Source organism: Diachasma alloeum, unplaced genomic scaffold (genome assembly GCF_001412515.2).
Source record: "Diachasma alloeum isolate Michigan unplaced genomic scaffold, Dall2.0 Dall_scaffold_00480, whole genome shotgun sequence".
Taxonomy (NCBI): domain Eukaryota; kingdom Metazoa; phylum Arthropoda; class Insecta; order Hymenoptera; family Braconidae; genus Diachasma; species Diachasma alloeum.
The window spans coordinates 542,559-568,367 of record NW_021680613.1 but is presented as its reverse complement, the minus strand read 5'-3'; the positions used below and the strand labels follow the sequence as shown (position 1 = coordinate 568,367).

The 25,809-nt window shown below is 35.8% G+C and overlaps 2 protein-coding genes across 4 annotated transcripts; both read left to right on the top strand.

Annotated features, from left to right (window-relative positions):
- The first annotated feature begins 302 nt into the window (after positions 1-302).
- On the top strand, positions 303-24,070 carry LOC107042493 (protein tipE). 3 transcript variants are annotated; one of them, XM_015263551.2, is made up of 5 exons: positions 303-390; positions 15,190-16,478; positions 18,643-18,901; positions 19,065-19,232; positions 23,215-24,070. In XM_015263551.2, the coding sequence occupies exons 2-5, from the start codon at positions 16,172-16,174 to the stop codon at positions 23,396-23,398; spliced, it is 918 nt and encodes a 305-aa protein (XP_015119037.1). In that variant the 5' UTR covers positions 303-390; positions 15,190-16,171; the 3' UTR covers positions 23,399-24,070. The 3 variants fall into 3 exon arrangements, with proteins under 3 accessions (XP_015119037.1, XP_015119038.1, XP_015119039.1); XM_015263552.2 differs by having other exon boundaries at positions 23,234-23,343; XM_015263553.2 differs by having other exon boundaries at positions 19,065-19,243; positions 23,234-23,258.
- Positions 10,433-12,067, top strand: LOC107042492. The gene is given in 2 exon segments (XM_029126432.1): positions 10,433-12,003; positions 12,006-12,067. Coding segments are annotated over 2 exon segments (1,350 nt in total). The 5' UTR covers positions 10,433-10,715.
- Positions 24,071-25,809: the final 1,739 nt, after the last annotated feature.

The following is a 25,809-nucleotide window of genomic DNA, read 5'->3' as shown; positions in this document are numbered from 1 at the left end:
AACAATCTGCAAGAAGCTTCCAATTAAGGCTAATGAGTCCCCCTCCCCAATCAGGTGCATCCACTGATACCAAAGCAATAACTTCCCCTCCTCCCTCCCCCCTCATCCAAGCCAGCAAAAAAAGAGAAACATCTATAAATCTAAAATCGATGAACTTAATCTCCAAATTCTATTTTTAGGTTTATCCAAAAGGACTAAAATCCCCTGAAACTCATCGTTATTGATTTTCCAAGTACTCTACGCCACCCACTGGGCGTCGCTGAAATCGCCCCAGTCTTAACTTGTAAACGTCAGCCATGTTTGTTTCCGTCAAGTAAAACCTCGGGTCCTAAAAACTAGTCATTTCCTTCCAATTCCTGGGGGATAACTCCGGAGTACTGGATCAGTCAGGTGAGTAATGTCAGCTTTAAATTATCGAGCAGCATTTTCACTCATGATGTAGATGTCATTCTTCTCTCACGTGAAATTTAAATTCAAAAATTTTCAAATTGCAGGGACCACGCGGTCTCTTACACGATGGCTTTAATAGCTGCAGTACTCATACAGATGTAAACATTGCTTGTTAATTATAATTAATTTGCATTCATTGCGCTTATTAAAATCACGTCAATTTTTATTTTCTAACAGAATCACTAAAAATAAAATCGGCAGTAAACAGTGTGCCTCACTTTTTTGTTTTAATGCCTCAAATTATGCCGCACTATTTATTTATAAGAAAATGAATGAGAAAAATATTTCAAGTTTCATCAATACGGAATATTTTTGTAATTAACAAATTTACAGTCTTCCTGCATTTTATTAAAAAATAGTCCCCGCGTTGTAGTTGTGAAATTATTGTTCGTTAAATTATGAATTATTTTCGGTGACTGAATTGGGCAAAACTATGTCAATGATGTTTTCCTAATGCCAATTTTGGAAGTGAAATCAGTAAAACAAAATGGTTTTCATTTTTTTTATTCTTTCAATTCTGTTTCATTCATGTTTGACCATTATTATTTTATTCAATTGATGCATCATTCAATAATTTATTCTTCATCAATGCAGAATATTATGCTCATGGGAAAGAGACTGACAGTCTTCCTGCATTGAATTAAAAAATAGTCCCCGCGTTGCAGCTATGAAATTATTGTTCGTTAAATTGTGAATTATTTGCAGTGACTGAATTGATCACAACTATGTCAATAATGTTTTCCTAGTGACAATTTTGGAAGTGAAATCAGTGAAATAGAATGTTTTTCATAGTTTTTTTATTCTTTTAATTCTGTTGTATAATTAATTTAGAAAGAAAACAGATTGAAGAAAACCCCATTCATGTTTATTATTTTATTCAATTGATGCATCATTCAATAATTTATTTTTCATCAATGCAGAATATCATGCTCATGGAAAAGAGACTGACAGTCTTCCTGCATTGTATACAAAAATAGTCGGCGCGTTGCAGCTATGAAATTATTGATCAAAACTATTTCAATGCTATTTTCCTCATGACAATTTTGGAATTAATATCAGTGAAACACACTGTTAAAAAATTTTCACTGAAGTTTCCAGTCTTTAGTCTTAAAATATGAAACAAGTGACGGTTTCATTGAAATTTCAGGGAATTTTACCATTGAAAATTCGTGGTTTTCGTGGAAAATTCATGGTAATTTTAAATTTCAGTTAAATTATTCCATAAAAATTAATGGAAATTAGGAAAATTCAAGCAAAAATGTCCTTGAATTTTCAATTTTTTGAAATTTCAGAGCAATTTCTTATTGAATTATCATGTTTACATTGAAAATTCGTGGAAATTTCGGAATCTTCATGGTTCTTCCACTGAAAAATCAGGAATTTCCTTGAATTTTCAGAGAAACTTAAAGTTTCCTAGACTTTTTTCCGTTAAATTGAATTCAGTGTCATTTTCTGGAAAATTCAGTTGAATTTTTTCAACAGTGCAGAATGTTTTTCATATTTTTTCAATTCTTTTAATTCCGTTGTATAATGAATTTATGAAAGAAAAAAACTGAAGAAAAACTCACTTATGTTTGACCTTTATTATTTTATTCAATTGATGCATCATTCAATAATTTATTCATCACCAATGCAGAATATCATGCTCATGGAAAAGAGACTGACAGTCTTCCTGCATTGTGTCCAAAAATAGTAGCCACGATGCAGCCGTGAAATAACAATGGATGTTAGTGGAGCATGTGAGAATCAAGTGGCACTGACCGGAAACCTATTGATTATAATAGGTACCGTATATTTTACACTGTCTGATGCATTGTCACGTGGTGGGATATAAACATGGACAAGTTTGTGTGATCAGTTGTTAATGGAGTGATTGGTTTCATCGGAGTATTCAATTTCCGTTTCTCTCAGGATTTGAAGTTCAAAATGTCAGTTTGAGTTTTCGAGGGATTCGGGATGGGAATTACGGGAGAGTTACATGATACTTTAGATGGAATATGATATTTTACACGGTTGTGTGGTGGGGGAGAAGTGTTGGAGATTGAGGGAGGTCAAGCGAGCGACATGAAGCTTGAGCATTTACTCAGCGGGCTCTAGGAAAGACTTACAAGTGATCGGGGGCTTAGGGGATATTGTTGAGAGAAAAGTGGAAACAATTTTTCAACGCTTGTGAAATAAGCAGATTGATCAATTGCGAGAATGTGGTGAAAAATTAGATTTGGAGGAAAATAGATGTTATTTTTTTGGAATGATTGTGTTATGTCCGGAGATGTTGTCAGCATCGGAGGACAACTTTTATATTTTAATTTTAATACTCAACGCGCATGAAAAAATTCAATAGAAAACCTACCGAATTCGCTAAAAAATTCTTCTGGAATTCTATAGGAATTCTATGGACTATCTACAGGATTTCTTTTGGAATTCTATTGAAAAAAATTCTATTTTTTTGCTGTTTTTGTTACAAATTTTTCATGTTTTTTCCGCTAGATTTTGTTTTGTTTTGCATTATAGAATCCGAGTGGAAAAAATTCAAAAAATTGATGCCCACGCATTCTTGTAGAAAAAATCCCAAGAGAAAAATTCAAACACAAATTCGAAATCTATTGACTTTTCCTTATCGAGTATCCAATAGAATCAGTGCAAAAACAAATCGAATTTTTCAATAGAATTCCAATAGAAATCCTATAGACATCCCATTGACTTTTTATAGAATTCCAATAGAATTTTCTGGCGAATTCGTTAGGTTTTCTATTGAATTTTTTCATACGTAGCGAAACATAATTTTAGAATTATCAATAAAATAATAATCTACAGTGTTAGAAAAGGAAGGAAATTCCATAGACAGTTGACTGCTAATTTTCAGAACGGTCACACTGAACGCGATTTAGGGATTTATGTAAAAATCGTAAATTTCCGGTCTCACTGAACATTTAGTGAAATTCCAAAATTTTACGTAACATATAGACGAGAATTCCTCAATTTATCTGAATTTTGAATGAAACATGAATATTTAAAAAAAATCAAAATTTAAGAATATATCCACTGGAATTTTCTTGTTTTCTATTAATTTTCAGGGAATGAAGTAACCGAAATTCACAGTTCTCATTACCGATTTCCGATTTCCGCGAAATTCGGAATTTTCAACGACGAAATTCGTTGCAATTTTAGTGAAACTTAAATATGATAGAAATTTCCGAAAAGTTTACTGGAAATTTCAGACAAAAATTTTTCACGGTGTAAAGGATTTACTTTCATCTCATTTACTTTTTCTTATGAGGACAACGCTATGCGGCCCTTTTCAGGCGTAAAAATTCATTCAAGTTTCTATCGACGGCGGTGGCTGTATAGTTAGAGCGCGGGGTTGGCAGGTGGACGATTCGGGTTCGATTCCCGATGGGGGGGGGGGCAAAATGGTTTTTTAACGCTCTAATTCTCTCAGTTTCATTGTCCGAGCAAGCGTCTCACGAGGGACAACTATATCTGGTCAAGGTTTTTCCCTGAAGTGAGGTTTTTCCTTGGCCCTCAGTGAATGTGGCACAGGGGTTTGGGGGGTAGGAAGGGAGTAAATCGTAAAAACCCGAGAGGATATACGAAAGGACAAAAATTTTTTTTTAAATTGAAGTTTCTCTTTAGAATCAGCAGATCAGCCCTCGATTACTGGCGCTCGGCCGCCAGTCTTCATCCGTCGCACGGTTAGCGCAGCGCCGCTGGGTTCAACCGATCGCTGTTGCCATGTTGGCGCATACTGCCACGTGCGCATTTCAAGTGTGACAGTGAATGTAGCAACACTGCCGCTTGAGCGGTCGACAGGGACACACTCGCACAGGGCGGCGCTGCACCGCTTTTCTGTCCGTTCGACGTTTCTTTTTTTTTAGCTAAACAAATACACTTTCCTTTATCCACATAAAAATAGATTCTATGAAAAACTTAAAAAATGAGTGGGTATTAGACAGAGTTTAGCCCCAGTATAATTCTTTTGATAATAAATTAGCAATTCGATGAAATTTCAATTTCAATTGCAAAATAAAGTTGAAAGCCTTTCGCTGATTCTATATTGAAATAATTCACAGCTAGTCTACGCGTTTTTTCAAATAGAAATGTTCAATGGAAAATATCTTGTTATGTCCAGAGATGTTGTCAGCGTCGGAGGACAACTTTTTATATTTTAATTTTAATACTCTCGAAATATAATTTAAGAATTATCAATAAAAGAATAATCTGAAGGATTATCTTTCATCTCTTTTAGTTTTTATTATGAGGACGACGCTATGCAGTCCTTTTTAGGCGTCAAAATAAATTCAAGTTTTATTTAGAATCAAAAGATTGATTTGATTTATTATATTTATTTAATCGACTTCAGAGTTCTAACCGATTTAATATTTAGATGTTTACACGTTTTCAGATTTAGAAAATCATAATTTTATCAGAACTATAAATTGTACTGTCGGAATTTTAACAAAATTAGTATGAATGATTTTACATTGATTATTCATAATAATTGATTAAAATTTTACAATTATATTGAAAAATATTCATTACTAAAACTAATATATGAATTCTTCGGTAAACTAATGATTTCATTACCGGCAACGAAACCATGCGGAGTTACTTTCAATTAGCTTATCTTCTTTCACTCTTAGATAACTAATAAAATTTTTGTAGAGTTGAAGGATTTTAATAATTGGGCCGGGATGAAACGTGAAATAATATATTGAAGGTCCCTTATATGCAAGAAAAGACACTAGTCTCGATTTAAGGATGCAGTAAATACATAAGTTCCTACATAAACACGCCCGATAGCTATCTACTATTAATTCGATAGGTTACCACGCATAGTATCGACTTAAGCGAATTACTATATGGGAAGAAACGCGAAGGTAGATCGATTTTGTGAACATTTTCCACCAGTAGTTCAATAATTTCGCGATCACGAAGAAATTTAGATTTCTCTTAAAGGGAGGGAAGCCCCCTTTAAGACTCGACCACTCGGGACGAGGAGCAATAAACGGCTGATTTAAGTTATGATTTTAATTATGGAATTGAGCGATGACCCACTAAATTGTGTGGTGCAACCCTTGGATTTTTCGCTGATCAATTAGCAACCGCATGGGCTGTGCTAACTGTCTTCGGTTTCATTGCCACTTTACGGGTGGAAAATGTATGTTGAGGGAATCAAATTGGGAAATGACGACTAAAGTCGGTCATTTCTCAATTTCATAATACGAATTTTATAACAATGATGAATCCCCAATAAAGTGATTGAAAAATTATTTTTGGACATTACAATCTCATAGAAAAAAATTAGTAGAATTGAATTTTTGCGCAGAGATTCTTGCATGAAATTTTTCAAGTTTTTGGTTGATTTTTTCAGTGAGTGGAGAACAGAAAAGTGTAAAAAAATTTTGAAAAATTTATATATCGAGGAATTTCTTCAGAAAATAACTCAATGAAATCAATTAAATAGAAAGATCGAATAATCTCGAGTTTTTCCCAGCTAAGCCTCTATTAAAAAACACTGCCTGAATCAAGTCGAAGGATCTGAGTTGACGCGAGTAGGACTGATTCTTGTCGAGAATCGACTTATTTCATGCTGTGAATAACATCCTGAATAAAGTGTCACCCAAAATGTGCAAACCAGTATAACGAATTGGTTCAGGTCGTGTCCAACTTGATTCAAGTCAATTCTAGAACTTCATTCAGAGCGGGTTCGACCTGATTCAAGTATCAATTTCATCTTTATCAACAAGTATCAATTCGGCTTGCATCATGTGCTTATCTACTATCTACGTTGAGAAAAGACAATTTTGCCACGAATTCGTTTTCTTGAAAAAAGACATTATTTTTTTTAGAAGCGTATTTCTCCTTTTCGCAAAAATCGTTCATGAAAATGTCCATTCACCGTGCCCATTTTCTCAACGCTATCTGGGGGCGTCCCCCCTGAAGCTTGCTGTCACTCGAGATATTTCGAGTTCGACTTTTTTCTATTCGAGTTTTTTCCCGCATGACTTTTTTGAAAGGAAAAAAATGTAAGACGGACATAGAAATAGCAGGGAATGGAGGTCGGAAGTCCACGAGATCAATAGAATGAGACATCAATAATACAACACAGAAAAAGAATAACCTCGAATCGGGTATATAATATTCCGGAATTAGGTACATCTCTATTCCGGAATCCGGGATTTTATATACTGGAATCCGGAATATTATATTACGGAATTTGGAATAATATTCCAGAATTCGGAATATTTAATTCTCGATGCGGAAATAATGCCCGGAAAATCCGGGATGTTTTATCGTCAATCCCGCCCAGGTAAGAATTGACGATAGAAACAGGGCTCATCAAGTTCTGGACCAAGGCTCGGAAATGCTCAATTAGGGCTGAGGCTCAGCCTTGGATCAATCCTCCTTCAGCCCTAAAATGATAACCTCGTTTCAGGCTTAGTCCGTAAGGCTTGAACGAGGCTTGGTACCAAGACTTGATTCAAGCCTTAAATTACCAAATTTTAAAGGCTCAATCGAGCTTCGGCTCAATAAACTGGAGTATTGTTTACAGATATTTGTATAAACAATTTCTTATTGCTTTATAACCTTTTTTATGAATTTAGAGCAACCTATGAAAAAGAGTGCGGTCGGACAGTACATCACTGTTGCTAAGCGTTGTTGGTGATAGTGATGTCGGTTAACTAACAATGGATGGGAAAAAAATTATTATCATCATTGGTTTCTATTAGTTATTAATCCTGGATTATTACCGCGCACCTGGAAATTGAAATACAATGAAATCAAACATTTAAAAACTTGCTCCTGCTGGGGTTCGATCCGGGGTCCTTCTGATCCGTAGACAAGCGCGCTATCCACTGGGCTACCTGCCACTTCTTAGGATGATACATTCTTTTCGGGTATAAAAATTCAACTTGTGTTAGTGTTATTTTGTTGATATCCTAATTAAACTTCCTGAACTTGAATAAATGATAGGTCCGATGGATTTATGAGTTCAGAATCGATTGATTAATTAATTATACATAAGGATAATAATAATTATGTAGCCTCGTGCACAAAGAGCTGCTCTAGGCCTGGTCTGGAATTAGCCTAGATAACTTGGTGGAAAATTATAGCTATGTTTGTATATTAGATAATGATAATGTTTTCACCACCATTAGCTAATGAGTATTGATATGAAAATTGAGGAAATTAATCGAAAGTAACTTTAATTTTTAAGGCCTTGCTGAGCCCTGAATAAGCCTTGATGTACTGAGCCTGAATACTGAAAGCCTGGACTAGGCCTGAATTGAGCGTCGCCAATGGCCCCTTTAATCATCCTCATTTGAAGCTCAAGTGAACGATGAAACCAAGCCTATCCCAGGCCTGAATAACTGAGCCTCGCCAACCCTGGGCTCATACAGGCTTGTTCTCATCGTCAGCCTATGTAATTCTTACCTGGGCGGAAGAATATTCCGAAATCCGATATATATAATTTTCAAATGGATTCTCAGTCGATATTGGGATAAATTCATTCTCTGGATGATAGTGTACGTTGAATTGGTAATACGAAGAGAAGAGGAAAAGGAAAAAATGACACAATTATACTGTGACGAAGGCTTCCCAAACCTCGACCTCGTGTAGTAACTCGGAGCAGGCCTCAGAGTGAGGAGCTCAATGGCCTCCCAGCATTTTCAAACTGTTCTAGAGTTTGCTGCTGGCACTAATAATTCAAAAATCTCGCAAGAATGTCCCAAAATACGACCAATTGCCTCTTGAAATCCACTAATAATTTGCAAAACCCTCAATTGCCAGCTGAAAGGGCGAATCCGCGGAGAAAGAACGTATGAAAACACTTCCCTGAGTGCTCCTCGTGATTATTGTCCGAACTCACTAAAATTCGGATGGCGCGGCGTCAGTACATGCCATCTCTTATAGACGCAACGTACAATATTTCAATGCGAGGAAATCCACGGAATATTATTCCGAAATTGAGGATAAAATATTCTGGAATCGAGAATTAAATATTTCGGATTCCGGAATATTCCCGAGTAGAAATTTCACTCAGTTAGCTTGGATCTACATTAGTTTTAGGTTCAATACTGGTCAGAATTTATTGATTAGACTTTCGGATCAGGATCTGATGAGATTCTGAATGGAGTATCTGTATTCATTGTGGCGGAGTGAATTGTGATCCTATTCTGATCAGTCAAATCTCGACTAGATCCGTATCGGATCCGCTACTGTTCAGAAAGATCGGATCCTAGAATTTTAACCAGGCATGGATTCAAACAAGCGTTACATTTCTGATCCAAAACTGATCAATTCTGGTCCGTTTTTACTGGTCAGTCTCTTATTCTATCCTGATTTTAATTTCCACTCAGGTTATTCCGTATATCGGAATTCAGAATATAATATAACGGATTCAGGAATGCACATATTCGTGATTGCAGGATATTATACACTGTTAGAAAAAAAAAATGAAATTTCATGGACAGTTGACTACTAATTTTCAGGACAGTGACACTAAATGCGATTTAGGAGAAAAAAAAATCATGAAATTTAAGGTTTCACTGAACATTCAGTAAAAGTCCAGAATTTTAAGCAGCATAAAGACGAGAATTCCTTAATTTATTTGAATTTCCAATGCCAATTTATATAGAATTTTCGGTGAAACCGGAAAATTCATAATTTTTTCTCCCTAAAGCGCATTCAGTGTTACTGTCTTGAAAATTCCAGAATATATTCACCGAAATTTTCGGGATTTCTATTTATTTTCAGGTAAAACTGGAACTGAAATTCACAGTTCTTCTTTATTTTTCCACGAAATTCCGAATTTTCAATGACGAAAATCCTTGGAATTTCCGGCCTAAGTAAATTCAATAAAAATTTCCGAATAGTGTACCAGAAATTTCGGACAAAAATTTTCAACAGTGTATACAACATTCGAGGATATTTTTTTCGCAGACACTGCATTCCCCGGATTTAGATACTGAGCAATGAGAAAAAAATATATCATTCTGCCAATCAAATTTGTTTCGGACAAGAAATTACAGTGAAATTTTGTATGGAAATTATGGACAATTAATTTGGATAATTAATTAAATGGATAATTAATTTGTTTATCTGAAACAAATTTGATTTGCAGAATTATATTTTTCTGAGTGAAGAATAAAAATAGAATTGAACAAATTCAAATCATCATAAGAGTACAAATTGAACAACTCTGACAGACATTTTCTCAGAGAAAATTATTCTAAAATTTATGGATTGAGCATTTTTGTGGTGCACATTGTGCAGCCAACCGCAGTTATGAAAAAATAGGAGAAATGAAATATGTAGGGCGATAATCAAATGCACGCATTCAGCACTGCAGAAAGTCCTGGCGTCACGCTGTCTACAGCAGTCCGACTAAGCGCGGAATTAACTACTTATTTTTATGTTCGACGTACCACTTATTCCCATCGTAAAATAAAATCGGAACCCATCCAGTTTTTCAAAAAGCTTATTCCCAATTTAGATAAAGAAATAAACTATTGGTTTCCATTTCAGACAACTGGTAATTTTCCAATTTTACAAATTCATTCAAATATCCTTAAGAAATTGATTCCTCATCTTAATTTTAAAAAATGATTATAAAAACTCAATTATAAAAATTCCTCAATGAAAAAAAATTGGTAAATCCTCTAAAGCCTTATAAATACAAAAAATCGATTGTTCCACTCATGAAAAAATTGTAGAACAACCTGCGACTTCGATTTTCCCTCCCACCCTTCTTTCCACAAATTCCTCTGACGTCACTGCAGCAAACCCTCCTTCCACCGTCCTAAGAGCGCAGGCCTTCTATCGATCCTCCAACTGAAAACTCCTCTTCAAACACACCAGTCACCCAATCGTTTCGCGCACTCGTACAACTCAGTGTTTAAGGGTAGGTCGCGCATGCGCACAATCATCAAGTTATCACCGTTGATTCTGCAGTAAAAACGTCCGTGGCACGGTTCTCGTAAACTTTTGGTGCGAGGTACCAGAACACCCGGCATTTATAACACGTAATCGGTGCCCCAGTGTCAAAAACCTCGACAAATACCTGATAGAAACGTTTCATAACCTGCAAAGGCATCCATAACCCCTCCAACAGATCAGTGCCAGTGATAACCGCGATGTAACGTCTTGAATTCCCGAAGAGCCTCACAACACCAGCTGGGACATCAAGAATCCCAAACTGAAAACCATAAAAGTGAAGTTCCCTCGATAACCACCGAATCAACCAAAAAAAGCCAACAAAAATGCCGAAACAAGTGGCAGTAGAGGACCTAGTGATACCACCTCAAGACGGTCGAATCTGCGGTACGATATGCATCTGCCAAATGACAGCTGTCCTCTCCTCAGTGGCCCTAGTCTACCTGACGGTGGCCATCTACATGCCCACCACCAGAGCAGTTGCCTCAGGTATAACCCCAGTTCCCGTAATGTGTACAACAATTCGTACCGTAAACGCCGATAACTGCGACTGGGGCAGCTGTGGTGAATGGTGTTTATCAAAAACATCTGGACCCTGTTCCCAGATTCATGTAAATCTGCGTCGAAATGGCTCGACGATTATCCTAGCCAACTGCACCAACACAACCAATAAAACGTGCTACGGTATTGATCAGGAGAATGCTAAAAAAGCAAAGTGTATAGCTGATGAATGCAAAAATTTAACTGGAACGTTCAACTGTACCGCTGGTTTTTGTATGAATGTCACTGATGCCTTTGAGTGTTCATTCAGCGATACAGATCCACCGCTGAAGTGCTCAGGAAAACGAGGGAAGATCACGTGTATTGCTATCGATGGTTTATTTAATTGTAATAGAGGGACTTGCGAGAGAATACGAACGCCTTACAATTGCGACAGGAGGTGTGTCGACATTCCAACTAGAAATAAGAATGTTATTCTTTTGAGTGGAGACAAGGTTTACTTGAGCCAGTGTGAGCGGGCCATTGATGTTGACAGTGGCAAGGAAATCTGGAACGAAAATAGAGGAGATGTGATGATGGCGTCTTGCTACGGTATCTTTAATTCCAGTCTCGGAGTTGAGGCTGTTGATTGCATTAATGGATCGGTATTGGAGAAGGAGATGCTCACAGACTTGACCAATTTTACGTACTTGTCTTACTTGAATCTTTACGCTACCAAACCACTTGATGAGACTGGTATGATCACACCTCCTGAGCACAGTCTCATTCTCGCCAATGAGAGCCGATTGCTCATTAATCTTGAAGGATGTGTCAATACCCTGAGGGATGAGTGCAGAGACTTCCTGCATGAATATGGCAAGGATGGATCTGATCATAATGCTAGGGCAAGGTTTCCCTGCTTCTATGCTAAGGATAAGACAGGTGTAGTTGTATCGAGATTTGACTTGGATAATACTTGGAAGGAGTTTCTCATTGCGTTTATTCTGCCAAGTGTATTATTCGTTGTCAGCTGTTTGACACTGATTTGTATACAGAGGACCATTGTCGTTGGGGATGATGCTAGAATGAGGTTCAAGGGACCTGGGGCACTCAATGAGATTCATAAGAGTGCAAGTGGGAATCTGGGCGATGCCGGTGGAGGAGACTCGGTTATGGCACTCTGAGATCCGTCACGTAAGGATGAGGAAAATTAATAAGTCATTTGGGGGGGTGGAATTTCATTTAGGTTGATTGATGGGTTTTGGACGGGATTATTATTAGAACGTGATCGGGATTTTAGTTTAAATTAAAAAATGTTTAGGTTTAAACGATTGGGACTTTTTCTACTTCGATTTATCAACCATTTGAACATCTCTGAAATCTGAGATGAATAAGTATAACATATTGAGAATGGTAGCGATTGAAATTATTAATTCCTGTGTTCTTTCGAAAGCAATGAATGAATTCATTTGTTTCTACTTCATTGTCTCATCGGAAACGTCGATATGTGAAGATAATTTAGAGAATTTAGTTGAGGAACAACTCCACTGATGAAGGAGTATTGAATCAGTGAAGTTGTTCCTTCCAAGGCGACGATTTCACTATGAGTTTTAAAATTATTTTTTATCAAAATGTCCTTTCGTCGATGACTTTTATAATTTCCTAAAATATTCGTTATGAAAATCAACGCATTTCCTTCGAACATGACGATATCTTTCAAAAATTCACTATGCACTTAACATATTTACCAAGTTTTTGTTTCAAGTTGCAATTCAAAAAATAGGGTGACCTAGAACACTCAAGCCTTCTTTTTCCGCGAGTGAAAGGGGATGAAATGCTGAATCGAAATTTTCTCTTCTATTCTGGTGCCGGGACTTATTAGTTAAGCGATCAGTTATCTAATAACATCAGAAACGCGATCAAATTCATTATTGTAATTGGAATCACTTCCATAATGATTTAATTCTGATATCAGATAACGAGTGGGGGCTACACTGTTAGAAATTTTTAGAAATTTCATGGAAGGTATTAAGTAAATCTCATGAGAGTGATATTAAATCAAATTTAAGGAAAAAATAGTTATGAAATTTCAAGTTTTAAGTAGAATTCATGAAAATTCATGAGTTTCCAGTGGGAGTGAGATGGAAATTTTACAACTTGATTGAATTTTCAGTGGAACATAAATATTCAGAAACAAAATGACATGAATTTTCAATTTTTCCTTGAATTTTCCTGGTTTGTTTGAATTTTTGCAGAATTATTGAACTGAAAAATCACGTATTTTATTGATTTCCCGGTCATTTGAACAGAAAATCAATGGAATATTTGATTTTTCAATGGCAAGATTTCTTGAAATTGCAGTGGAACTTGAACAAGATGAAAATGTCCGGAATTTGGCACGGAACATTCAGACGAAAATTTTTAACAGTGTTGGAGGAAGGGGGACGGAATGGGTTTCAACCGGTTTAGGGGAAAAGCATCAACTCAAAGGGTGCTAATGTCCATTCCAGCGGAATATTCTCCCTTTTCCCTCGTTTCCGTCGGAGAATTTTTTATTTTCAGGCTTATGTGCCTAATTTTCAGGGACATGTAACCGGTTTTTGAAAATTTATCATAAATTATTGGTGGTACTTGACACTAACTAGAATAACCCTGATTATTAATGATGGTACCTCTGAAAGATAGTAATAAGAGCACTAAATAAGTGGACAATTGCATTCTTTTATAAATGAGGATAGTTATTGTTGCTAATAAATGTTGCTAATAAATTGTTGCTAGCAATTTGCTTCCGAATAAATTCTCTTTTTTAAAATTCTTATTTCACTATTCTCTTTTTCTGTTTTTTCACGTCATAGTATTATCATCAATTGAAGTGTCATTAAAATTTTGCGTATTATTTCATTTTGTCAAATGATTCTACATATTCAGACCCTCTCAAGACTCGAATTCGTACTCGATGCGGGTTTAATCAAGGTTCCATCAAGTTTTAAGCAGTGTTTAGCCAGAGCTTAACCCTGAATAAATCCTGAAAATGGTCCGGAACGATTGGAGATACCATGAAAGTTGATTACAATAATTTCCCTAGCCGGGAAGTTAAAAATATGGAATTTTTCGAATCTGTATGGGAAAGTGAATTTCAATTGGTGTCAATGAGTGGAGTTTATTAAAGTCCACATTCATGGAAAAGTCATGAAATTCGATTGATTGCTTATAAGAAAATTTCGCAACAAAAATATAGCCACCATCTAAACATCGCATATTCGAACTTTTTAAACCATATTTAGTTATCTAAACTCAAAAAATTGAAAACTTAAATTTGGGCGATTACAAAGCTTTCATTCCGAAGCAAATATTGTGACAAAGTAGTGGAATTTCAGATTTTTGCAGTCACTTAATTTCACAATCGCAAATCCCTACTCTGTTAGAAATTTCTTGAAATTTCAGTCCCAGCGTCATCTGAATTTTCAATGTTGTGAGGTTGAATTCAATTTCAAATGAAAGCGTTCACTAAATTTCTCATTCAACTTGAAAATTCAAGAAAATAGGGTTTTTCATGTTAAACAATTATGGATTTTTCACTGAAAGAGTTTCCGAACTCATCGTGAAAATAAGAAAAATCACATACAATTTAATTTTTAATAGATTGAGAATTCAGAAAAGTTGTTGCCTGAATTTCCAAAATTTCCAGAGTTCTTCAGGGCCTGAAAATCGAGAATTACTTGAATACTCAAAAAATTAACCGATTCGTCAATGGACATGAAAATATACAGAAATTTCATGTAACTTTGTCGTTGTTAAAAATTTCAAGCTTCTTCACTTGAAATTGCAAGAGTAATTGTCTAAGAATTTAATAATTGGCGATAGACTCCTGAAAACCAGCGACATGTCCCTAAAAGTGAAAACTTCTATTTTTTGTGGCTGATATCCGTATGGCAGGAACCCTCTCCCTCACTCCTCATGTCCATCCCTGATCCCTGACCCCTAGTCCCTATACACGGAGAAAATAGTTGGTGACATTCACCAAATAATTTTCTCCGTGTACTCCGTATCAACTTCATCAATAATTCGTTTACTAAGGTAGAAATGGAAAATGAACCTTCGACTCATAATTGTCAGCATTTCTTCTTTTACTCCCTGGAAAGAAAGGACAAGAATTCTGAGACACACTATATATTTTTTTGATCAAATCTTTGTTTTTTATTGTAGGCTAGTCTGCTTCTCTCCTTTATGGCTATTTTTATTGAATATTATATAAAAGTTTATTGATTTATACCATGGTACACCACTGATATCGCTTCCGGTTGATTTATTTTGTTACAGGCATTCCCCTCCTGGAGGAGAGCCCGGCTCGCCAATCGATATTCTCCCTCCGTGGACACTACTGAAAAGTGTGCGACTGGGCCGGAGGGTAGGGGAGGGGAACGCGTGATTTATAGAAATAAAAAATTATCGATCTCAAAATTTTAGGTGACAAAAGAAAAAGAATTTAAATAATTAAGTAGTTACAAAACACGATTAAGCGGACAATTAATTGGATTGAGTGAGAAAAAAAGAATTTCCAAACTGGCACTGCCGAAATCATTAGGAACCGAGGGGATTAATACCAAAATTAAATGATAAATAAATTTGAATGGTTAAGACACGTGTTCATGGGTCAGTTAATCATGGAGGAGAAAATCGAAATGGGAGAATGATTTTTAGAATTTAATAATCAATTGCAAATGTACACGAATTACCAATTTTCCACGCTTTCACGACTCTCAAACGTGCTCAGCTGATTCAATAATTAATAATTTAACGATTGATAAGTAATCACCGATTTATATTTCATTAATGGAGCGTCCATAATTTTAATAAAATTACGAACCATTTAGTGAAAAGCTGAACATAAAAGTATTTCTAAGGCCTGATAATTTCTTATAGAGCAAAAAAAATGATTCCAAAAATCAATGGAAAAAAAATTGATTGAATGATAGGCTAGATTTGAGTCGTGTCATTGCAATTGAGCGAATGAATACAATAGAAGAATCAGGGAGAAAATATGGATTAATGTAAAGATATGTGAAAGAAGGTTTAATCGAGGGAAAAAGTACAAAAGAGGGAGAATTTTTGAAGAATTATTTTTCTCGTAAGTGGGGAAAAAAATAAATCAGATAACCTGGAGTCTGACGGGGAGTCCCGTTGCGAGCTGGGAGACTTGAGACGTAGGGTGGAGAAGTACGGATACATAAATCGAGGTTCCTTGGGTCGTTTCGACCCAAGTGCTGCCTCGATAATTGATTCCGACGAGTCAACGGTGATAATGGGCGCCCAGCAGGAGGAGGATACTAAATCGAGTACTGCTGGGGACATTGGAAATGTTGATGCACAAATTCCTCTTGCTGAGATGCAGAGTTTCGTGGAAAAAGCGAAATTCTATACTTCATTGTGTCTTGGAACAACAGCGATACTGGCGGTTTTTGGATTTTTATTTCTTATTCCCTTCGTGGTGGAGCCAGCTATATCAACGATTCTCGCCGATTTTTCACCGCATGCTGTCGCTTGTGTGGTGACGGAACATGTCTATGTGGAGGGGCTGAAGAATTGTTCTTGGGCGAGTTGTAGAGAGGGTAAGCAATTTTTATTCTCAATTATCTCATGAATCGACTTGAGAGTGGTTATCCAAGAGCACAAACAATTTTTTTTTCAACAGTGAGAGAAATTTCCGAGGGGCTACTCACTCCCTGATTAACCCTTGATCACTCGCACATGGGCGCCAGCCTTCATCCGTCGCACGGTTAGCGCAGCGCTGGGTTAAACCGAGCGCGCTGTTGCCACCGCTGCGCTTAACGCCATGCGCGCATTCCAAGGGTGGCAGTAAATGTAGCAACACTGTCGCTCGAGGGGCCGACAGGGACTCACTGGCACCGCGCGGCACAGAACTAGAAACTTTAATTTTTTCAAAACATGAAAAAACGAAAACGGGTGGTACCGTACTCGTTGAGCGAGTGATCGAGGGTCAAGTGACACCATAATTTCGATATGAAGTCGACTTCACGTGATTTCAGAGTTGATTTTAGAGATTTTGGGCAGAAATGAAATCAACGACTTCAAGTTGATCGCGATATGATTTCGTGACTGCAACTGACTTTGAATGATTTCATAAATTCGAAATCAGTGATTTCAGAGGCAATGAAATATTAATCGAAATCACGACAAATAAAGTTCGTCACATTCTCTTACAAAACATTCATTAATTTTTAATGATTTCGGAATGATCCCAGCGTGTTTTCGGAAATGATTTCAGAGAATGGGAATCACGTGATTTCAGTGATTTCGATAATTTTAATGATTTCACATGATTTCAAAGTGATTTCAGATTGATTTCATCGCAGAGTAGCGCCATGATTTTGGGAGTCAGCAGCTCCTCGGAAATTTCCTACACTGAGAAAAAAAAATTCTAATATCTGAGGCATATTTTCTTGAGAGAAGTAAATTATTTTCAATGGCTTAAATCTCAGAATGTGTGCACTTCACGGAACTCGAATAAAGTTTCATTCGTCACTATCGTTCCGCGTTACGTCATGAATATTTTACATATTGTAATATTGGAAGTGCATAACGAAAAAATCATGAAAACAATAAAGACTAGAAGATTGACGATTCTTCTACGCGATTTAAGTAAGTTCATTTGCGATAAAATCATACTTGAGTACATGAATATTTTAAAGCATGAGGCCTTTTTCAGGTCATGTGAGTTGAGATGCCCGAGAGAATTAAGCAATTGAAAAAAATTTACTTGTCACAAGAAAATATGTTTCAGATATTAGAAAAAAAATTTCTCAGTGTAATACGTAGACCATATTTACTTGAGAGAAGTAAATTATTTTCAATCGCTTAAGTCTCAGACTGCTTACGCTTTACGGAACTCGAATAAATTCTCATTTATCACTATTCTTCCGCGGTGCATCATGAATACATATTAAACCATTGGAAGTGCATAAAAAAACTCCTTAAAAAACAAAAATAAATGTTTTTGTAAAGAAACTGCGCCAAGCAAAAGTTTTGTTTGATTCTTACTGAACAGTAGAAATTTTTGAAAAATATAAAGGATTAAACAAAAATCAAGTCGGAAATGTCAAATGAATGACCGTATTGGGTACAATCAGATGTCTATGAGAAAAATATTTCTAAATGGAATAAGGATTGGAGGAAAATTCTTTATGAAATAAAAAATCAGTAGAAGCGGGACCAACGTCCTTGGCGCGGATTAGAATGTAGAGGATTAGATAGATGCTCGACAGGAAGGATGTTGGTTCGGCTTACTTTCTTGCTTTGTTTATTTTCTTGCGCGGGGTTGTAGGGGTAAGACTGCCACTTTGGGAGCCACCCCTTAGGATTATACCACTATAAATCCATGACGTAATCGCTCGATTTTAGGATCTCTCACTCGTTGAATTCCAGGATGCTGCGACTCCCTAAAAATTACGAATTAATCCACGAAAACTAAAGCTTTTTTCACCCCGTATTCAGGAAATGAATAATTCATCACCTTTCTACACACAATTTGTCTTCATCATCAGAGATGTTGGTCGCATACAATTCGTGATCAGTCTGAAAAAATCACAGAATTCTCCTTCAACTCGCAAAAATTTAAGTTTTCGAAAATGAGTAGACATCTTTGAATAGAAATTCGATCGATCCGTATAACATGCCTCCCCCTCCTCCGTTCTGCTCCATTCATAACGATTGATAAATGAAATAAAATTCTAATCTTATCATTTTTGGTTAAAGGCTGTACTAGTGCTGCAATCAGATGTCATCAGGTCAAAGTCAATTACTCAAAACTACCGTACGAGGATTTCACAAAAAAGCCAGTAGGTACAGTACCATGGGACGTCGCGGATACAAAATTTTTCATCAACACAGAAGGTTGTGGATATCCACCAAGAGTCAATTGTTCAGAATTCGCTAAGAAATTTGGCTACCAGAACATGGGGAAAATTTTCCCATGTTACTACAGCAGAACTTATCCAGAGACTGTGGTTTCCAGGTAAAGTTTTTACGTACTTTTAATTTTCTTATTTTTTGCAAAATGCAAAATGAAAAATGAGAATGGTTTAACAATAATCTGTGAACAAGATCATATTTGTAATCATCGTGTAAGTACGTAATAGCAGGCAGATTAATTGAATGTGTTTGCGTTTGTGAAATAGGTACTCTTGGGACGAAAATCTGAGGCATTTGGTGCTTGCTCTAGTGACCCCAATTGTCCTATTCATTGTCTCCTTGGGTGTACTTTGTTACTGGTACTGTCCACCCATGGGAAAGACTTGCGGTGGCCCTGGACGTAATTTAATAGATAAATATGCGCGAAAGGAAGAGTAAGTAACGTGTATGTATGCTGCGCTCTGTAGATGAAATTTAGAACCGCTATTTATGCAGGAATCACTCTAGATTGAATGACCATTAGGCAGGCCCAGAAAACATTTTTTCCGAATTTCAATTTGCAAGTTTACGGAAACGAAAGCTCATTAGTTCAAATGACTGTGTGATTTTTTTCCGATTTTTAGAACCATATTTTGAGCTTCCGCAACGATTTGGAATTTGTTATGACGTTATACACGTGAAAAAGTCAATTAAGTTTCGAATCGTGATTATATGAGTAAACTTTTCATATTTTCTTGAATACTTGGTGGGAAACTATTGACAAATAATCAAATAATATGAATAATGCTCTTTCGCAATTTCCATTCCATTTGTTAACGAATAAAAGTGGATCATTTTTGCTGAAAATGGACATTTTTGGGGGCTTCCAGAGCCCTCCGAAATCGATCCAGTCCTTTTTTAATTCCGTCAAGTGATAGTTTAACTATCTCATCGTCATTCTCCAAAAGAAGGATAATTTTCAACAGGTCCAAATTCGAGAAAAATGCAAAAGAAAATTGTTAAACTTTTAGGCTCCGACAGGTGCTGGGAGTGTCCGGTGTTTTTATGGAGGGCCATATACTGAAATGGAGAAGGTTAGTCCGCTGGCCCAGCCTTCTCTAGCACAGGTCGATTTTTTTCTTTCTCTCCGTAATAAATAACTGGTTTATTCGTTTTTCAATATTAAGTTTGTCAACTTTTTTGGAATTTAACTTGACAAACAACATCGTTAAATTCCTCAATACATTACGATTTCAACGTCACTCGGTTCATTGTTATAGCTCAATTAGAAGTGGAGTTGTTTTATTGAAACTATTTTGAATGTTCATAGAGTTTAGAAAATGTATTATTACGCTGTATTTTTTTAAATCATACAAATTTAATATAAATGTGATATACATTACTTATCGCTAGAGTAACTCATAAAAATAATTGTTCATAATACTGTGGGTGCTTCAGAACGATTGGATATTTCTCGATAGTTTCTTTGCAAATAAAGGAGGGTGTTATGTTTTGCAAGTTCAAAAATCCCGAGTGCGAAGCGCGAGTGATTTCTCCTCAAATAATTTTGAAGCTCAAGTGGTAATCGGGGGCATTATTTTTTCTCTCAGGATTTTAATCAGGAGAATCGTAGGCAGAAAATTCTTCGTTGCTCTGAGCAATGGAACCGAAAAAAATTATCAAAAAATGATCGCTGTAAAACCGTGTATGTCTTATAGAAAAATATTTCACTGTTCCGAAATTTAATTTGTGCACTCCGCTGATTGAATGAAATAATTTGTCTAGCATATGTTGGAACTCGATCTCTTTCACTTGCGCTACTAAATATTTCTCCTTTCGACAATCGCTGTACCTTTGAATATTTCTATACTAATTCACTAGATTATCCACTTTCGTAATAGCATAGGACTCTTGCACGATTGGGATTCCTGCGTATTCCCAAAAAAGGGCACACTTCCGCACAATACACTTTGCGGCTTCACGGGCAGTAAGCTTCGGTGTTACATGTCTCGTGTGATAGAAAAAACACTGTAAAACCTGCCTATTGGAAGGCAAACGGTTTCCACAAATTTCCGGTGTTGCACTACCGACGAAAGTGATGTCAATGTCTTGTCGCGTTTCTGGCATTTTCGTACGTTTTTTGTTGTTAATCTTTACAGAAGAGAAAAAAATCAACGTAGCAATTATTTCGATGTGATTGGTTTGGTAGTGCATCGTCAAATGACTTTCTGTGTTCAGGAGGGATTGAGGAGAGACCCAAAATTCATAGGTATTCCAGTAAAAGGAATATTAAGTGGGCAAAAACTCCACCCCCAAAATTTTCGGCTTGTCCAATCATAAATTAATGGAGAAATTATGAAATTTGCTCAATACTCGCCCCTGACCGTCAAACTGAATGACTCCTCGTAAAATCCCAGAATTTTTACATTCTTAGAAGGTCCCTGAAGGCACAAAAGAGCCTCACAAATCGTATTATCGGAATTATCTGTTACTAATTTAAATTTTTAAGAATATTGAAATATTAATTTCATTCGGATTGTGATGCTGCAATCCGATGTCATCGAAATATTATCTATTGAATTGTTGTAGCACTATCTTTATAGATTCTTGGAAAAGAACAGTGCCTAATTCTCACTATATTGAAATTTGACTTTAATCGAGACAGAGCATGCAAGAAAAATTTGTTAATGATTTAATCATTTCAGTAGTCTAGAAAGTCATTTCAATTGATAAGGGAAGAAAATTGAAAGAATAATGTCTAAATTATTTTCTTCAACATAGATGAGAGGATATCTCCCGTCCCAACTTTTTTTTTATATGAATAAATATGACGTTATTCAATGCGGTAATTACAGAACATTATTGATGAATTCTGTTTAGATCAGCCGAAGTTAAGGAAATCAAGATATCTGAAATTATCGTTTCAAAATACATAAAGTAAAAGAAAAAAGTTTTCAGTTGTTTACTTAACATTGACGATTTTGTGACTAGTGAGCATAATGGCAGGACCTTTAGATATTTCCTAGAACATGCCCACTTGTACATCACACTGGGTCGACACTCTTGCTACCTGACAAGGGATCGCCATAAGATCATTTGACTTTTCACTAACGTCCATAATGACGAACTGCCAGTGGGTCAGATATTTTTGTATATTTTCAAATCGTTTGCGGAAGCACTAGAAATGTTGCTAAAAATCGGAAAAAAATCACACAGTCATTTGAACTAATGAGCTCTCGTTTCTATAAACTTGCCAATTGAAATTCGGACCAAATGTTTTTTGAGCCTGCCTAATGACCACATTATTATTATTAGTATTCATCCATACCATATTCCCAAAGTTAATAAGAAATTGAGATGGAATCTCATTAAGGGGAAACCGCGGTGGAATTTCAACCCGAGTAGAAATTTTAGTACTTGGTTGGTAATCCCCTGGTCCGATGTGGCGTAGTAAAGATTCGGCCCTGTTACGATTACCACATCAGGGCCTGATAGGAAATGTAACGTAAAGCATGATCAGGACCTGATTTCTAAACCTGATAAGGGCCGTGACAGACGGCCTGGTTTCGCCCTTACCTGGCAGAGACTTTGCTACAAATTAATAGATTGCTGACTGAATTATTAAATTGAGCCAAAAATGAATAATAATAAATAAATAAATAAATAAAGTCTCAGAATAGGCGGATCGAGAAAAAAAAATCACTCAGAGCGGGACTTGAACTCGGGAGCTTCCGCGTAGTAGTTCTGTAACCTATCCACTCGACCACCGTATCATTCTTAAAATCATGGTTTGTTTTGAGTATATTAATGATACTCCCAATAAAATTGTAGTATTGAACTAAATCTAGAATAATATCAATTACTATAATTTTCCTGATCATCATCCCCCTCCCCTCCGACCCACCCCCCTTTACCATTTTCACCCCGATTCTTTGTTTGGTGAAAATTTTTCCTGTACGGCATGCCTTATCCGGACCTGATCATTGCCGAATCAGGTTCGCCGTATTGAACTTATAGAATTTTCGAAGTTAAGGATTCCCGGCATACCTTACCTGGTCCTGATCATGGCCGGATCGAGTTGGCTGTATCCGATATAGGCAACAAGCACTCGTGTTCAATCAAAACAGGCTGAAAAAGACCCCGGAATTTCCCTTATCAGACATGTCTGATGTAATTTTAATTTTTCTATATTACGGTACGCTCAAAAGGCCCTGACTGGGGCATGATCAGGCATGCCTGCTTGAAGTTTGGAATTTATTGGTAAGGTGAACCTGCATCCAGGGGTGAAAATCGTCCAAAAATTTGTCTACATAATTCCAACCACCCCAAACATCACGAATTCATTATTTTTCAAATATATTGTAAATTATTTTCAATCTAGAGTGATTCTCATCCACTTAATTCATGAACTTCAATGAATATCACGCTTTTGAATAGTTTGGAACCATTATTGCAGCATTCTTGCGGAGGACGAATTCGAGGAAGACGAAGAGGAGTACTGATTGTTACCGAGGGCTCACCCCCCAGCGAGGGAGTGACGCCTGATCCCACCATCGCAGAGTCTAGTTTACTTCACGTTTTGAATTTCAATGAGAATAATTGGCCTGTCATAGCTAACTAACGAACATCCTCTGAGTCCAATCCCAAATTGGCTTCTACAACACCAATAATCGCTTTATAGCCGCCATTACCTAAACTGTCAGCTCACTAAAACTAAAAATAAATACAACAACGATTTTTAAAAACAATTTTTTATAATGTGAGAGGCGATTGAGTAATGAAACAGCGTAAAGTAGGAAATTCTTTATAATTACATTGCCAAATTATTCATGGTGAAGGCACTAGGCTCGATTGGATCAGTATTCCTGGGGTTAGAGACACGTACAGAGAGTTCATTTGAATAGAAACGCAGGAATAAATTACACACAATGCTGAGGAGTTTGCAGCCAATCTTCCAATCAATGAAATCGTCTCATTTAATTTAATTTACCCAAACTTTCAACAATTTCAATTAGTTTATGGTAAATTAGTTTTTTTCAATTTCACTGATTTTTTTGTTTGTTAATTGGACATTTATCCACCCCCTAATTGCATTAAAAAAATGCTCGGCTACTGAACGCATAATTCCGTAGTGAAATGATAGAATGAGATGAACTAAAAAATTGCAAATTATTTCGTAAATATATTTGGAAAAAATACGTTCAGTGAATTTCATCAATAGTATTTTCTGCGTCGTTATCAAATTAATAATTTTTTCGATATAAATTCTTGTTAATTATTGAATTATTTTCAATATACACTGACAGAAAAAATTAGTGTTACCAAAAGAATTTTATTTAAACCAACTATGATTTGATTGTTAATTTTCAAATAAACATGATTTCATAGTGAATACCAGTTACCTCTTCTTGAGGTACACTTGATTGGGAGAAATTGAACTTCTCTAGAATTGAAGTTCCGATTATTTGTCGCAATAATGAGAGCATTTGATTTCGTTCTAGCTAAAAGTTTGCTGACTCCAGAAATTCGTTGATTTACTCAAAAATCAAAATTATTCTCATGACTAAATATGCTATTATCTCAATCAACACGATCATACGTTGTTTCAAGTAAATTATAATTGGAGCGAGCATTTCGTACGTCGACTCAGGATGAATATTGTTACGCGGAAAAAGCTTTGAGATTGTAGTAAGATGTCGGTGAATTGAAAGAAGTTTATATTTCTTGACTAAAAAAAATCGCATTAGTTTACAATAACAGAATCACAGATTACGGCAAGTCAACACAAACTTGGATATCACAAATTTCGTTCAATGTGATGTACGGAAAGTTCAATTGAAACATCGGCATCATTCGAGAAAACAACATTCAATTCATTCCTCAATATAATCATCTGATAGGTACGAATTTTTGATCAATTCATGAAAGTAGAAAATTTCTTGTCTGCAGATTATATTCGGTTACAAAAAATAGAACTTCTCCATTTTTGTGGTGAATACATGTGACTTCACTCCAAGGACAGGTTTATTTGATTCATGTGAATGTATCTCAAGAAGAAATAATTGAATATTCACCGTAAGATCATATTTATTTGAAATTGATTCAAGTATATAATACTTGTTTTAGGAAAGAAAAATCTCAATAAAAATAATTCTTTCTATCAATGCAGACAATGACAATGTTACAGACAACGATTATGTTACACTGTAAAAACTAATGTCCAGAAGACGTCTTAATTTGAGCTATCAGACCCGAGAATGTGTCTTATCGGCTGGTTTATTGATAGCTGACATTTCGAACGTCTTAAAATAAAAAGAAGAAAATCTTTTCGTTTTTCAGAAAAAATTAATGAAGTACTTGGAAAAACAAATGAGACATCATGAGTTTGGAGCAAAAAATCCTCGAGTAAAACACTTAGAATGCCTGGAATGCAATGCATGTCTTAATATCTTAATTTGAGACAGTATCTTTTCTAATATAGGAAAAAGAATGAAAAGACATTCGTAAAAAATATGTTGAACTTTAGAAACGGTCTTTTAACCTGATCCACTGAACTTATTAATTGCAAAGATATTTCATAGAACAATCTGTAGATAATTTTTAACTCACCTCTCCTCACATTTCACTGCATTTATAATTGATGAAATTATTATTACAATCGTCATTGTATATTGAATCAAACAAAACCTAAATATAATGAGAAATTGTTACAATTTTTGTATTCTGGAGAAGACGAAATGGTGATTCCAATATTGTATGGTTGATATAGGTAATAATAATGATATGGAATTATTATTTTTATTTTTGTTGATTGTTATGAACGGGACTGAAAATGTTGAATTCCGCGCTTTTCGCATCGACCTCTTTCTCCACATCGAAAGATAAATATTAATTTTAGTCTAATAAAAGTACTATTAATTTATTGGAGGTTTTATAATATTTTTTATTTTTCCTGAGAAAACTGCAGATCGTTATGAACAGTACGGAAGACATGACAGTGTCCTATACATCTAGAATGGTTGTGAAAAATAC

Bases quoted from the DNA above. Each gene is read 5' to 3' on its own strand.
- LOC107042493 (XM_015263551.2), top strand. From the start codon at position 16,172: ATGGGCGCCCAGCAGGAGGAGGATACTAAATCGAGTACTGCTGGGGAC. The intron at 18,902-19,064 runs GTAAAGTTTTTA...TTTGTGAAATAG, and splicing joins CCAGAGACTGTGGTTTCCAG to GTACTCTTGGGACGAAAATC. The intron at 19,233-23,214 runs GTAAGTAACGTG...GCTTTTGAATAG, and splicing joins AAATATGCGCGAAAGGAAGA to TTTGGAACCATTATTGCAGC.